The following is a 15863-nucleotide window of genomic DNA, read 5'->3' on the forward strand; positions in this document are numbered from 1 at the left end:
AATAGTGATGACAAAAACTCAGAACAACAACGATGGCTGCAGAGAAAGAGCAACAAAAGCGGCTGAAGGAATACGAGGATGTAGAAACTGTTGTAGCTTTGATACGATTCATTTTGAAGAGTTGACCATGAGATTTTAGCACAGAGAGGCAAACAACCAGTAAAGGAAAAGGAGACGGTTTCCCACAAGGCAACACAACCAATCATGTGATATTTTAGACCAATCGCAGACAATGGTGCAGTTTGGTCAGTAAGCCTGTTCACACTGCAGAGTCCAAAGCTAATGCAGCGCTTTGTTTTTTCTGCAAAGGCACCTTTTTGTTCGTACCAACCTGCCGAAATTCATTTCCGCAGCAAAGACACAGCCAGGACATAAAAGACAGTACAGAAAACAAGCAGTGGTGGTGCAGGAGTACCAATCAGAAAACAATAATATAGAGCTCAAAATAGAAACAACATGATAGAACAGTAGAGGACAGGTCAGCACTCTGCAACAGACACACAGGATTATTATCTGATCTTCCAGACAAACTGACTGATGGGATTTCAGTTCACTGGACAAACTGGTAGAAATCCAAGCATGTCTTTAACCAAGGCACGGATGAGACAGAAGACTTATGTGACGGCATCAGTGATAACTCTGTGACCTTCTGCTCCTCTGGTGCTTGGTGGTCTTTTAGTTTTGGTTCCTCATCTGCTGCTGCTCTGGTCCCAGGTTCTGGTTCTGGTTCTGGTTCTGGTGCAGGCTGCAGTGTTAAAAATGTTCTTCGGATACTTCAGACTTCTATGAGCCTGTAGAGGAAAATTAGTCAAGTCAATTTTATTGTCCCAGATGGGCGATTTATGCTGTAGCAAGTATAAAAACATATCACAACATAGAACATATAGTATCACATAGAAACAGTAAAGGAAAGGCTGTATTCTGCTGTTTTAGGTGGTAGTGTTCTGGCTCTGCTGCAGCGTTGTCTTCAAGGCTTTGTACATTTAAAAAACTTAAATATGTATATATATATATAATAGCTTAAATATAAAAATATGTCTCATCATTGTGAAATAGACATTAGAACATGTTTATTCACATTGACCACAAGACTGACACTGCACTAATGAAGAGACAGACATGTGCTCTCTTTATCTCTCACACACTCACTCACTCTCTGTCACACACACACACACACACACACACACACACACATGCTGTGGGGTAGAGTTGGTCTGCCTCCTGGTTTTCCTCCTAAAGTCACTATGGAGGGTAAAGTGTCACTGCAGCTAGAGAAGAGAAAAACATTGTTTATCCATGATGAAAATGAAAAGGTAAATGAAAATAAACTGTATTATCTGTATTATTATGTGCATTGTCATTGGTAGGCGGTGTGTATTCCTTCCTGCAGGTCCCGGTTTGAGTCTGGAGACGCAGCCTGGGCTCAGCAGCTAATCTGACAGTCGATGTTTTAATACCGCTGACTCTTATCTGATGATGAGTTTCACAAAGCCCTTCACAGATAGCAGCCTGAGCGCAGCTTTAGGCTAAAGCCTATATACTATTTTTATCTTCTGCCTGACTAAATGTCTGGAGGCTTGTCATCTTCCAGACTTTAATCATTTTGCCACAATAACGCAGTGGAATCCAGAGCTTACGACCAGTAGCTCAGTGTGTGGTCAGACTGCAAGAGCAACAAAAAAATCAAATGACTTAGTGGGGAAAGATAATATTATTCTGGACATATTTTTGAGGACACAAGAATCCGTTTTGTCTTCAACGTGATGGCGCTGGTCGGAGGACCGGACCGGTCGCACACGCAGTGGAACCTGCGTTATGTTAGCATTGTCACCAAGCCAGACTTTATTTTTTCCAGAATTAAAAAATGGTTAATCTGGAGTGAAATGTTATGTTTTCTACTGTAATATATTATATTGTATCAAAAGAAAAAAATCAAATATCTAATGAATTTAGTCAAGAATTCAACTTCTGGTTGGGTTAACAGAGTCGAGTCGGACTGGAGAAAACAGTTCGATTTTCCCAAAGTATCCGTCACTCTGCTGCCAGCGGAACCGTCGACCACAAGGGGGCGTCGCGATTACCTAACATATGAGTACTTAATATATTACTTATAGCATATATATATGTATATACTGTGTGCTAAACCATTAGCATGCACACTGGACAGATCTATCTACCAGAGACACAGGTGATTTAGGTGCCAGTCCTCTCATCACATACTGGGGAAGGAGACCAGCGGGACAAACTAACAAAGAGTCAAAGTAGTTCTTTAACAGAGAAGTTGAGCAGTGGACTAGTCTCCCAAAAGCTTGGGCTGTGACCGATTTTGATCCCGATTTGATCTCTAAATAGTGTAGCCCTAGATAGGAGATCATAGATATGGCGTTAGGTATTTACAAATCAGTAAACAATAGATCTGAATTCAGATACTATTGTATTTTCATCAGGCTGCCTACATGACAAGCTGCTCCATTCAGTTTGGGAGCCAGTGTAAAAAGACATTTTTAGGAGTTGTTACCGTAAGCTGCGACAGAAAAAAAACAGAGCGGGTTTGAAAGGACACAGAAACTGTTCTGGGGAGAAGCTGCCGGACGCCGCTGCTGGTAGCTACGTCCAAGGTCAGCGCACAATGCATTATGGTCCACTTGGCCCAGACTACTGACCGGGGACGTTGCATTGCATTGTGGGAACAATTAGTGCTCTGAAACGTAGGCCAGAATTTTCACGGTGCAATCAGACACTCTGCAAAAATGTCTGATGCACGCAATAGTGGACTAGTTAGTGGTGAGGGATCCAGATCTGTCAGGGCCTTAACATTTACCAACCAATCAGATTTGAGCAGTTAAACAGTAGTGAGGAAGTAGTAGTGATAGTAAGAAGAATAGTAATAGTAAGTGAAGTTTGTTTCCTGGCCTGTTTTGTCCACATGAGCTGCTGACAAGGACAGAAACTGCTGCTGAGGGAGCGGAGACTGAAGACTGAGATAAATATAGAAACTCCACCAGGAGAGAGGAAGAGAGGGAGGAGAGGAGGAGAAGGAAGTGAGGGAGAGCAGAAGTGGTAAGACAGGAGAGAGGAGGAGAAAAATGGATACGAGGAGAGAGAAGAGGAAGAGAAGGAAGGACACAAGAGGAGGAGAGAAGGGAGGATGCCAGAGGAGAGGAAGAGAGAGGAGAAGAAAGTTGGATACCAGAGGAGAGAAGAGAAGGAAGGATACCAGGGAGAGGAGGAGAAGGAAGGATACTAGAGGAGAGAGAGGAGAGGAAGCGAGCGCAGAAAGAAGGATACTAGAGGAGAGGAGAGGAAGCGAGAGCAGAAGGAAGGATACTGGAGGAGGAGAAAGGGATAAGACATGAGAGGGAAGGAGAGAAGAGAAGGCTGATTGTTCACACTGAAACAGAGAGGAGGAGGCCCTTTGTCTCTTTCCCTCTCTCTCTCTCTCTATCTCTCTCTCTCTCTCTCTCTCTCCATCCAGGTGTCTCTCTCCCTCCTCCTCTGCTGCTAGTTTTAACTGTAACAACAAAGGATGCTTCCTCACCATCTGTATAACAAGGAGTCATACTCTTGTTGTCATGACAACATAGCAAAAAAAAAAACCTGTAATTATTGTATTCAGTGAAATCTAGTCAAAGAAACACCTTCTTTAACCCTTTAATCCACTGAGCGTCTGATTTTTATTCGATTTTTATTTGTTTTGGTAGTAGTAGTAGCAGGAGTAGTAGCAGCAGGAGAGGTAATAGTAGCAGTAGTAGTAGTTGTGTGGTTCTGCTCTAGTGTGGGTGTGTGTGTGAGTGTGTGAGTGCTGTTGTAGTGGTAGGACAGGGGGCTGTAAAAATATATTATGAAGTGTGTATTTTGTATTAGTGTATTTTACATACATGTATTGTATTTCCTTATCTGGTTATTGTCACTATTTTTGTCTTAATTTAAATTAGATTTAATGTGAAGCACATTGAGCTTACCGGTGTATGAAAAATGTTATACAAATAAAAATGACCTGACTAACCTTTTGTTTTGGTAGCAGTAGCAGCAGTAGAAGTTGTAGTAGTAGTAGTAACAGCTGTAGTAGTGTTGTTATAAACATGTCATGCTGATGGTCAGACTGACCAGCAGCCTCCTCCACTGTTTCCAGCCTGCTGGATGTTTCTTCGTCAGTGGGAGTTAGTTCACTCTGCAGGGAGCCAGCATCATGTAGAGTCCTGTTCTATTCTAAACAGCTAGATGTCTAGTACAACACAGTGACAGTGACTTTGGGGAGGGATTAAAAAAAAAAAAAAAAAAAAGTTTGTGGTTAGTGATGAGTGAAGGGTGAAGCGGTTCCTGTGTGGTTCGGCCCTGTCGGCATGGAAACCAGGTCATCTGGATGCCGGAGCTGAAAATAGAGCTGAAGCTGTTGGCCTGCTTCAGTCACTGAGCTCAGCTCTTCTCTGTGGATGACTGACACTTGATTCAGCCTGATGACACGTCAAGACGCACACACACACACACACACACACACACACACACACAGAATATAGGCCGTTGACATTGATTATGCATTGTGGTGTTTCTAACCCACTTCACTCGTCACTTCACCCCCTCTCTCTCTCTCTCTCTCTGTGTTTTTATGTCTCCCTCCGTCTCATTTCAATTCAGTTGAATGAGCTTTATTGGCATGACGCACGGTTGCACACTTTGCCAAAGCACAGATTCAAACATAAATGAAATAGAAATAAAGTACAATAAAATGAAATAAACTGCATATAAAATCAATAGATTCTTCACATAAAATATTACTGTATAATAACAATGATGTCTCTATTAACAGTCTCTCTCTGTCTGTCTTTGTTTCTCTCTCTCTCTCTCTCTCTCTCTCTCTCTCTCTCTCTCTCTCTCTCTCTCTCTCTCTCTCTCTCTCTCTCTCCAGTTCAAGGATCCTCTCATCCTGTTGCTGTTGGCCTCAGCGGTCATCAGTGTTCTCATGCACCAGTTTGACGACGCCATCAGCATCACTGTGGTACGTTTCACCACACATCACACTGTAACTTCACGCTTCACTCCTTCATTTCTCTCATCAGTTCTCCTCCTCTGAGACCGTTGCTGCTGTTTAGGTCCTAGAAAAGCAAACTAAACCTACAGCAGGGACGCTCAGCGGTCTGCAGTGACCCGGTCCTTTCTGTTTGATGCTGGGATGATGCAATGCATGCTGGGATAGCCTCCAGCTCCCTGTGACCCTGAATAGCAATGGGGAGAAAATGAGTTAAAGAACATACAGCATTGCATCGTTATATATGCTATACAGAACTGTTTAATTTCCAGTCAGAACGGCCAATAAGTGCAAGTTATTTACTGAATATAATATATATTTTTTCAGTATTTAGTGTGTCCAAGTGAATTAAGCTATATCTATTCTCATCAGAAATATTGGCTTCAGCCATTTTTGATGCATATGAGGCAGCTGAGGTGTGTTTGGGTCACTGTTGTTGGTTTTAAGATTGGAAGGATGGAAGAGTTAAAGTGGCAGCAAAGAGAGGACAAATTAAATACTGATAGACATTTGATATTATACTACTATACTTATACGATACTTATAGTGTTGGAGGCTTTTTTGTATTTTTCTATTAAATATAAGTTTCCTGCATTATTGTCTGACACCAAAAAAATAAATGATCTGTACTGAAAGGCTGATTGACTGGAAATTAACTAAAAGAAAGGGTGGTTTCTGACTTTTGCACAGTACTGTGTGTATATACTTATATTGTTTGTATAATAACGACAAAGGTGGTGAATATTTAGCTGCAGGTGGAGCTACAGGCTGTTGGCTGATAATTAAAGAGTTTCTGAGCTGACAGAGAGGAAACACATATCTCCAGCTGGATGTAGGTTAGCTGTCACTGCCGGCAACCTCTGGCCTCAGGAAACTGTTTGAGCTGCAGCAGTGTGTGACGAGTCATTTCTGACATGTGACCTGACTGGTCAGAAACCTGTTGCAGCCTCGCTGGTGTCTTCCTTCCAGCAAACAGTGATGCCGTGCCAACTGTTCCTTAAACAGGGAGCGAGTTCCTCCTGTTTTATATTCTTATGTTTATCTTTTAAAAATCGAGTAATAAAACAGCAGTTGAGGAGCAGTCAGGACCGAACACCATTTGGCTTGTGATGAACCTTAACCCAAAAAAGTGCACATTACCAGCCCATGAAATTTGAAGTTGATGCAGAATTTCTTATATTCTGCTCATAAAAGCAGAATTTAGTGAGTGAGCTCCTGTATAAAGGTATGCAGAGAAAATAAACATGTAAAGACATCCTTCCTTATCTTCCATTTCCTATTCAGGGTTCCCGTGGCTCCTTAAAAAGTCTTAAAAGGTCTTAAAATAAAATCAGGGAAATTAAGGTCATAAATTGTCTTAAATTTACCGTAAATTTGCTGTAGGTATTAAATTTGCAGATGGTGCGTTTAAGGCTGATGAGAAAATTGTCACGCACAGTGGCCTACCGTAAAACGTCTAATAGCGTGTATTTGTTTGATTAACTTAGTATTAGATAATGAGAGACTCCGCCATTAATAGAAGTTTTACATTACGTTTACTATTATTATTATTATTATTATTATTATTATTATTATTATCATTGTTGTTGTTGTTATTTGTTGTTACTTTTTGGCTTGGGACAGGCTGTTTTGAGGACTTTCATTATTAAGCTTATTAATATGCTTGAACTGTTCTCTGATTGGTTAATGGTTTGAATGGAAAAGTTTGAATTGACAGTATTCTCAGCACTGAACAAAAGAAAGGAAAAGTTTTGTTTTCCAAAGTAGGACTCAATAAATTCTCTCTTTTCTGTCAAAGAAATTGTTTCGACATTTTTTGGGTCTTAAATTATATTTGTTGAGGTCTTAAAAAGCATTGAATTTGACTTTAAAAATGGTGCAAGAACCCTGCTATTTTCTTTTCTCTTCCCTTTTATACTTACAGAAAATGTTGTAAAATGAACTCTTCTCTCGATCCAAAATGAAAGTGTTTTCTGTCCAGAGTGTTTGGGCTTCATGGCTTCATCAGGTTGCCATGCTGTAATTTGTTGACAGCTGTCCATCGAAGACGTTCTGGCCCGTCTGTCTGTTGGTCTGTGTGGTTTGTCAGTAGATCCTCGCTGCCAGCCGAGCAGTTCAGCTCAGGATTCAGTTTCAATGGGAAAGGAAGCAGTCGGCTTCAGGTTTACTGAAACTTAACCAACTGTCTTTGTCTTTCTCTGTCTGTCTGTCTCTCTTTTAACAGGCCATTATAATAGTTGTAACAGTTGCCTTTGTCCAGGTAAGTCCTGTGTGTGTGTGTGTGTGTGTGTGTGTGTGTGTGTGTGTGTGAGAGAGAGAGCCGGGGTTTGGTTGGTAATCCCTGCCTCTGCTAACAAATGTCTCTCTTCATTTTTCATGACCTCATAAATGTTGAAGGCTTTATGGGGCCATGAAACACGAACAGACGTTTACAATGTGAATCTTTAAGCACTCTGCAATCTGTTGCACACTCAGCGGTGTGTGTGTGTGTGTGTGTGTGTGTGGATGGAATACATTTCTAGTGATACATTACTGAATTTTGCTAGTTTTGTTTTCTCCGCATTATTTGGTGTGTTGGTGTGAGTTGTTGTGTCCTCTGTCTGTAGGAGTATCGGTCAGAGAAATCTCTAGAAGAGCTTGGGAAACTCGTGCCTCCAGAATGTCACTGGTGAGAAACACATATCCTCTTTTTCTCTCTCTTCTTCTGCTTATGACTCTTTTCCTCTGGTCAGACGGCGGCCACACTGATCCATCAGCACACAGACAAAGTTATTGACTATAGATGTGTGTGTGTGTTGGTTTGTTCTGAGCGTCAACATGGCGGCGAGGCAGAAGAACAGGAAGTTTTGCTCATAACGGAGCTGCTTGATAGAAAACAGAAGAAACAGACTCTGCAGTATAAATTCAATCAGAAACTGATCTGGAAACCTCCAGTCATCCCAACGCTCCACCAGGCTTTCTCTGGTTTATCTTTGTTTCGGTCGGACCGTCGTCTCCGTGTTCGCCGCTAGTTTCTACAAAACAAACGTAGGAACGCCTCTGATTGGCTGAACGGACGCTGACGAATCCGTTCGTCCAGAAAAAGTTCAGCTGGGTTGAACTTTCTGTCGTCAGTCCTGTCAGACAACAGACAGCTGTCAGTGGAAATGAATTGAAATGAACAGAGACAGACAGACGGACGGATCAGAGTGACCGCCACCTTACTCTTCTGTTTATGTGGGTTCAATTCCCACTGGGGCAGACATAATGAAAACACACACACTGATGCTACTGTAAGGTGCTTTGGGTAAAAGCCTCCACCAAATAGCAGAGTTATGTCTTGGTACTGTAGGGTTGTAATGCTTCAACAGATATGAACTGACCAGCCACTGAAAACAGTAGACTTTGTGTTTGTTAGAAGGAGAAACGGAGGCTTTGCAGTTGTCTCCCATCGACCAGCTGAGTCTCCATGATGGAGGAACATGTAGAACTGTGTGTTAGATAATAAAGTGTAAATCTGGGTTAGGGTTAGAGCAGCTGAGTCAGCTTGTTGTGGTGTGGCTGTAGATCCATTCAGTAACGTTCTCAGTAAATAGTGTGATAAGGTGGATTTGTTTCCAAATGTAGGTTACTGTGACACAGTAAACTGTCTTGTGTTTAGAGCGTGGGTTAAATCACCTGGAATCCGTCTGTAGTTGAAGAAAACAACATTAAATTGACCAAGACAAACCTCCGTCTGGATTACAGCTGCAGCGTTTCATCTCGTATCGTCTCTCGTCTCTCGCTCTCCTCCTCTCTCCCACAACCTGTTTCAAATCCACTTTGAAACGCAGACTTTCTGCTCAGGAGCATTTTCTCAGGCGCAGCCAGCCTCAGTCTGCTGCAGCCAGACGGAGGTTTGAAGGTTTGAAGGTTTGAAGGTTTGAAGGTTTGACGGGTCGATGTCGCCACAGGAAGGAGATTTACACAGAGGGAAACCTGTGAAACGTCTGCTTCAAACAAACTCCTTAGGCCGGGATTTACACTTCAAATAGCAGCAGACAGAGGGAACAGCTGCCCTCATACACACACACACACACACACACACACACCACTCAAAAGCAGGCCTATAATCTGAAGATATCTCATGCTGTGGTTGTACTGTCAGGAGTAGAATTGGATCATGGGTCTGCTTTATCCGTCTGATTCTTTTCTCCACTTCCTCCCTCCTTCTCCCTCCACCCCTCATCCCCCCCCCACCACACACACACACACACACACACACACACACCCTCCCTCCCTCCAGTATCAGGGAGGGGAACCTGGAGCATCTTCTGGCCCGGGAGCTGGTTCCTGGAGACACCGTCTGTCTGACGGTGGGAGAGAGAGTCCCAGCAGACCTCCGCCTCTTTGAGGTAAACACACACACACACACACACACACACACACACACCTACTCACCTACATGTAAATACACCAACAGGTAGGGATGGGACGGTATATCGAAATTCAATAGATCGCAATGCAAAAATATAACAGTCCGTATGTTGTGTCAGGAACATGAATGGTGATATCAGCTCCATGTTATTCTGCTGTCAGGAACATGAATGGTGATATCAGCTCCATGTTATTCTGCTGTCAGGAACATGAATGGTGATATCAGCTCCATGTTATTCTGCTGTAGTAATCACTAATGAGACTCTTGACCATCACAGTTTCACAAGCTCTCCATCCAAATTATATTATTGTCACTTTGTAATGACATTTTTAAATTGTTGTTTACATTCTAGCAGCCAATGGCATCGCTAGAAAGATTTGTGTCTCAGAAATAAACAGAATTCTGACTTTGTTGTCACTGAACTTTTATTGATCACATCGTATCCTGGTTGTATTGATCCTGAACCTCAGATCATGGATCGAATCGTATTGTGAGATAAACAGATCGTCCCATCCGCACTAACAAGGAAATAACTAACTAAGTTTGATTCCTGTTCAGTCAACCCAGACTGAACTGGATCCACCCATACACACACAAGCCTCCACCAAATGTTAATGTTCGTATTTGTTTATTTGTACGGTGATAAAATGCAGAACTAAGTGATGAAACATAGGTGCTAAAGCAACATTGTTCAGTTTTTTGGGGAGAGGAATAGTGAGTAAGGAGACCGTCCTTCAGCTGGAAAGTCCAGGTTCAAGTGCTGGTTCTCAACCTGGGGATCAGGTCCTCCCCAGGAGATCACAAGATAATTTTGGGGGGTCGTGAGTTGATTTATGGGATGGAAAAAAATGATTTCTACTCTAAAAATGAATGAATGTCTGTTTTTTCAGATTTCTCTCAAATTTTTGCATGTTTCTTGTGAAATACTGAATAGTTTTCAGCCTCCTCTGATAATTAAACATATGAAACAACCTGGAAAGGGAAAGTCATTCTTTGGTTGAACTGATTGCTTAATTTTAAGGAATCATGAGTCAAAAGGTTGAGTCCCACTGTCCTAAACAAGACAGTGAGTCCCTACCAGCTCCAGGTGCTGCTCTGTAGCTGACCTGTGACCTCTGACCCCCCCAGGCCACTGACCTGTCGGTGGATGAGTCCAGTCTGACGGGGGAGACGACTCCCTGCTCCAAGTCCACCTCCCACCAGCCGGCCACCTCCAATGGAGACATCGCCTCCCGCAGCAACCTGGCCTTCATGGGAACGCTGGTGCGCTGCGGCAAGGCCAAGGTACCGGACTGCACCTGCACCTGCACCTGCACCTGCACCTGCACCTCCACCTCCACCTGCACCTCCACCTGCACCTCCACACCGACACACACCACCCAAAACACTGCAACAGTCACTCCCCACTGCACAGGGAGTGTCTGGAATATCATGGAAATTTGACAGGGAATTTTAGACATTCTCTGGAAATATCAGGGAATTTTACAGTTGGGTCACTTTTACAGGAATATTGCAGAACATATTTCCCAACTTGTTTCACACATTCTTTACATTAGATTATTTTCAGAAGGGAAGCTTGCTTGTGGAGGCACTCTGACTTAGATATGGAGAAGTCATGGGATTTTACACTATATGAACTAAATGTACAGGAGTTTGTCTCGACCCCCGCCAAGTCAGACACATTTTAAACACATGATTTTATCACATTACAAGATATAAACCAAGTCTTGGGACTGTTAGACTTGATGTTGGTTACATTAGTTAACTGTCTTCTTAGAATCGAAATCCCTCTAAATGCCAGGTACAATAAATATACAGTGATTTGTTTGGGTGACATTTTGCAGGGAAATACTGAGTGCTAACATACAAGCGCTAAGACATAAGCTCTTTCTGGGGTCCCTCAGGGCATCGTCATGGGAACCGGAGAGAACTCAAAACCTCATATAAAGTGTAGAGAGACAACGCAAGACATACTCTGGACAGGAGACTGTACATGTCTGTGCAGGGTGTCCAACAGTCCTTTAGAAGTCTGAAATTGTCTTATTTTAAGGCCTTAAAAAGTATTAAAGAACAGGTTAGTAGTTCAATCTGCACCCTGTCTGCTTTACTGAACACTGATGGACTTCATGTCTCTCCTTTGTCCTTTTTCTTATTCTGCCCATTTATAGTTTCACAACTTTCATTATCTGTTCAGTCAGAAACAGGCTGGATTTGCAGACTTTGTTTCTTTATTTTGGTTGTTAAATTGCTTTTAAATCCGGTTCCAGGAAGCATTAAAAAGATCTTGAAAAGTTTTAAATCTGGCTTTCTGGAACTTGCAGAAACCCTCATGTCTCTATTTGTCTCTCTACTTATAGACAGTTGAATATACATAACTCTCCACCTATAGGCTCACAGTTATGGAGAAAACGTGTGAAACTAGAAGTTCTGTGAGAGAACTATTTGTTCTTCTCGTTGTACGTATTTGACTTGTGTTTTTTTATTTTTTGTTTGAGCTGTTAAACTTCTGTCTCCTCTCCTGCTGTCTGGCGTCCCGCAGGGCATCGTCATAGGAACCGGAGAGAACTCAGAGTTTGGGGAAGTGTTCAAGATGATGCAAGCAGAGGAGGTACGCTTTGTTTCTGGTTTGTTGGTAAAGGAACTTACACATCGAAAATATAGATTCTGCAGTGTGTGTGTGACGCTAAGCTAACTAGCATAGAAGCTAGTGTGGAGAGCATTCTGCCGATTCTATTAAATTAGAGTTCAGTTGTGATGCCCAAAGTTAATTATTTGTTTGAATTGTCCTAAAGGTTTAATTTAGTTAAGTTGCTGAGTTGGACAAATGATAATAACACTCAAAATGGACAGTAGAACAGAAATTCAAACTTCTTGGTCGATGGTCATTCTATTCTGACTGATTGTGGGCGGGGCCAGAGGCTCGGCTCTGCAGCTACAACAGTTTTGAACAAGAAAAACATGCAATGTATTTCAGTATTTCAATATATTCTCACAGTGATTTTGTGTTATTTTTGTTTTCGTAGAACAGCTAACCTTATTCGACTTCAGCGTCAGCTCTGTAGCCCAGCATTAATAAAAACAACTCCTTCAGAGCTTCCCATCAGCCCCAGCGATGGATCAGCTGTTCTCCAAGCTTCGTTTCTGAGACGTTTCTTCCTGTCGTCATTCAGATTAAATATTGTAGAGAACTGGGAAGCTTTGAACGGCTGGAATCAACTTCTCCTCCATTTTGCACTCGCCAGGCAGAATTATTGTTCATGAAACTAAATCACATAAGTTGGTAAAACGGCAAGCACAGAAATCTGATTGGCTGTTGAGGGCCGATGACGGTGAAAACGAGCTTGCTGATCAGCTGAGTTTCCCTGGTCGCTCTGGAGGAGATGAATGGACTGATGCTGACTTGTTATCGTGTTGCTCACAGTCTGAACACACAGTCACGACTTATGAACACGTATGATGACAGCATGTTTCCTGTGTGTTTGTTGTGCTCAGGCCCCTAAAACTCCGTTACAGAAGAGTATGGACCTGCTGGGGAAGCAGCTCTCGCTCTATTCCTTCGGCATCATAGGTAGAGTATGTTAGTTTTCCACTCATTGATACAGAATCAGCCGCACACCCAGAAGTGAAGGAGCTGGAAGATAAGGCATGACGCTACAAAGAGAAAAATACTCTCCGCACACTTCTGTCAGATGCAAAAGTACTGTTTGTGTTCAGCTAAGCTTTGAGTCAATGGACCTTAGCTGAATAAACAGTACTTTTGCATCTGACAGAAGTGTGCGGAGAGCATTTTTCTCTTTCTCCTTCTTCTTTTTCGCTCATTAGAACTTGTACTGTGTCAGTCATCAGCCTCATCATCTCAGCAGCGTGCGCACATGTCCTCAGGCTGGTTTGTGTTTCAGGAGTGATCATGCTGGTGGGCTGGCTGCAGGGGAAACGCATCCTGGACATGTTCACTATCGGAGTCAGGTAAACAGACACACCCTGCACACACACACACACACACACACACACACACACACACACACACACAGGTATAGTTTACAAAGTGCTTTACCAGACGCCATAAAGCAAGAACAGTACAATATGTAATGAGGAGATTTTCCAGTGTAATACATCATGAATCTGTTATGACTGTGTTATGTGAAGTATCCAACCGCTTTTTTGCATTTTTGCACAATATGTACATATTATATGGCATGTTGTATTATATTCTGGTGATAATGAAGGGGAAGCAGCCTCCAGCCACATGCTGGTACATTTTGGCTCTGGTTGGTAAGTTAGTGAACCCTGCAGCCACTTTGGCAGACACCCAGCCGTCAGTCTGAGGTCCAGTTCTAGTTTGTTTATTTCTCCAGCCCTTCATCAGAGCTCAAAGGACTGTACAGAGAATGAGCCGAACTAGAACTAATTGATCAACAATCAACCATAGAACAGAATGAGATGGAACAAACAGTAAGAGCAAGACACAGAAAGATTTTATCAAGACATAACAGCCTCCATAATCTACCTATCACCGCCCGCCTTAGAGCTTTGAAACATACAAGGAAAGACTTCCAAGGAAAACCCAGTTCTATTATAAAAGTGTGAAAAAGTCAAAGCGACCAGTGAATTAGTGAATGTACCAGCCAGTGTGGCCATTAGACAAAAAATTCAGTGTGACTATTCTGTGTGCTTATAATGTGCTATGGATGCATTACCTTACCGACTCACTTGAAGTGCGGTGTGGCCCGTTTTGTTGATTATTGATTACTGATCATGCCCCCCCCCCCCCCCCCCTCCTCCTCCAGCCTGGCGGTAGCTGCCATCCCAGAGGGCCTGCCCATCGTGGTGACGGTCACGCTGGCGCTGGGCGTGATGCGCATGGTGAAGAAGAGAGCCATCGTCAAGAAGCTTCCCATCGTGGAAACACTTGGTACGATCATGTGTTTTTTTATAATCCATGACATTTTTATGGGGGTAAATCGATGTCAAAATCATTGTAAATGCACAGACTATGAGTCACAAATATATATTACAATTTGTAAACACAAAACACGATCTACAAACAAACTCTTCATGATCCACAAATATAAAACACGATCCACAAATAGATTCAAAATCCACAAACAAACTCTTCATGATCCACAAATCTAAAACACGATCCACAAATAGATTCGAAATCCACAAACAAACTCTTCATGATCCGCAAATATAAAACACGATCCACAAATAGATTCGAAATCCACAAACAAACACATCATGATCCACAAATAGAATTCAGTGATTTGTACTTGAAAACCAGAATTTGAATGAATGCAAAATGATTTGTCTGCGTGTGTGGGTCGTATTCTATTTGTAGATTGTTTCGCATTTGTTTTCAGAATTTTGACACTACTGTTCCGCTGTTTTTGGGTGTAACCAATCTACAAATGCACTCTTCACAATTTGCAAACAAACACAGTCTAACTTGTATTTTCAACCAACTGTTTCAAGACACGCGTACAAATTCTGTGCAATGCTCAGCGTTCAAGTGTCAAATCTGTGGTTGTGGATCACAGTGTATTTGTGGATGGCTTTGCATTTGTCTACAAATAGTTTTGACACCGTTTTACCGCAGGGAGTGTGAATACCATCCACAAATGTAGTCAGCCAATCAGGGATATTGCTTGCTATGTGACGTCACCATGCCTCAATAAGCCTTTCAAAATAAGAGCGTGAGCTGAAACGTGTCAGAACACCGTGGTAACACCGTGGTAAAGTGAAACGGTGTGTTAATATTCTGTATTCATTACAGATTAATTGTTTTTATTTCATGGCGTGGGATCGTTCTGTTCATATGGAAATGTCCTAGCTAGTTGGGTCTAGGCTCAGGTCTTCTTAGGGACTGTTCCTTATTTATGAGAGGGGGGTCGGTGCAAAACAAGGGAAGGCATGTCAAATATTTTTTTAAGCACTGGGGAGGGACTTATGTTTTTTATTTTGGCTTTAAGGGAGGGACATACAACTTGAAATGGTTGTACTTAGGTGGTACAGCTTCGACTACAACTGACACTGGCATAGTTAAGTGGTGTATATACTAAGGGTTATATACAAAAATATTTAAGGTAACATGCAGTGTGTTCCAGTAGCCTACTGGTTAAAACGCATACCTTATGACTGTAACGTCTGCGGTTCGAATCTGGTAGTGGACTGTTGTTGTATGTGGTCCCCTTCATGTCTTTCTCTACCTTTATTTTTCCTGTTTTTGAACGTTCACATTTAGACCATATTTCACCGGTGAAATATGGTCTAAATGTGAACGTTCAATCAACGTCTTCAAATAGTCGGTGAAAAAACTTTAACTTGTAAACCTGTTTTGAACGTCTTTTCACCGGTGATCATAGTCATTTTTTAAACGTCTTTTCAACGGAAAAATGCTCACTGGGGAGGGTCATGCATTTTCCTCCAGTCACTCAGGGAGGC

At 42.3% G+C, this 15863-nt stretch overlaps 1 protein-coding gene across 2 annotated transcripts in view; it reads left to right on the top strand.

The window, feature by feature from the left end:
- atp2c1 (ATPase secretory pathway Ca2+ transporting 1) overlaps positions 1-15863 on the top strand; it is a 76438-nt gene that overhangs the window by 28716 nt on the left and 31859 nt on the right. For both annotated transcript variants that reach the window (XM_078286989.1, XM_078286990.1), the window contains 9 exons: positions 4907-4996; positions 7251-7286; positions 7633-7694; positions 9291-9399; positions 10551-10706; positions 11962-12030; positions 12915-12990; positions 13322-13388; positions 14210-14334. In XM_078286989.1, the coding sequence (XP_078143115.1) occupies positions 4907-4996; positions 7251-7286; positions 7633-7694; positions 9291-9399; positions 10551-10706; positions 11962-12030; positions 12915-12990; positions 13322-13388; positions 14210-14334 (790 nt within the window). The remainder of the gene's footprint in view (positions 1-4906; positions 4997-7250; positions 7287-7632; positions 7695-9290; positions 9400-10550; positions 10707-11961; positions 12031-12914; positions 12991-13321; positions 13389-14209; positions 14335-15863) is intronic.

Source organism: Centroberyx gerrardi, chromosome 12 (assembly GCF_048128805.1).
Source record: "Centroberyx gerrardi isolate f3 chromosome 12, fCenGer3.hap1.cur.20231027, whole genome shotgun sequence".
Taxonomy (NCBI): Eukaryota; Metazoa; Chordata; class Actinopteri; order Beryciformes; family Berycidae; genus Centroberyx; species Centroberyx gerrardi.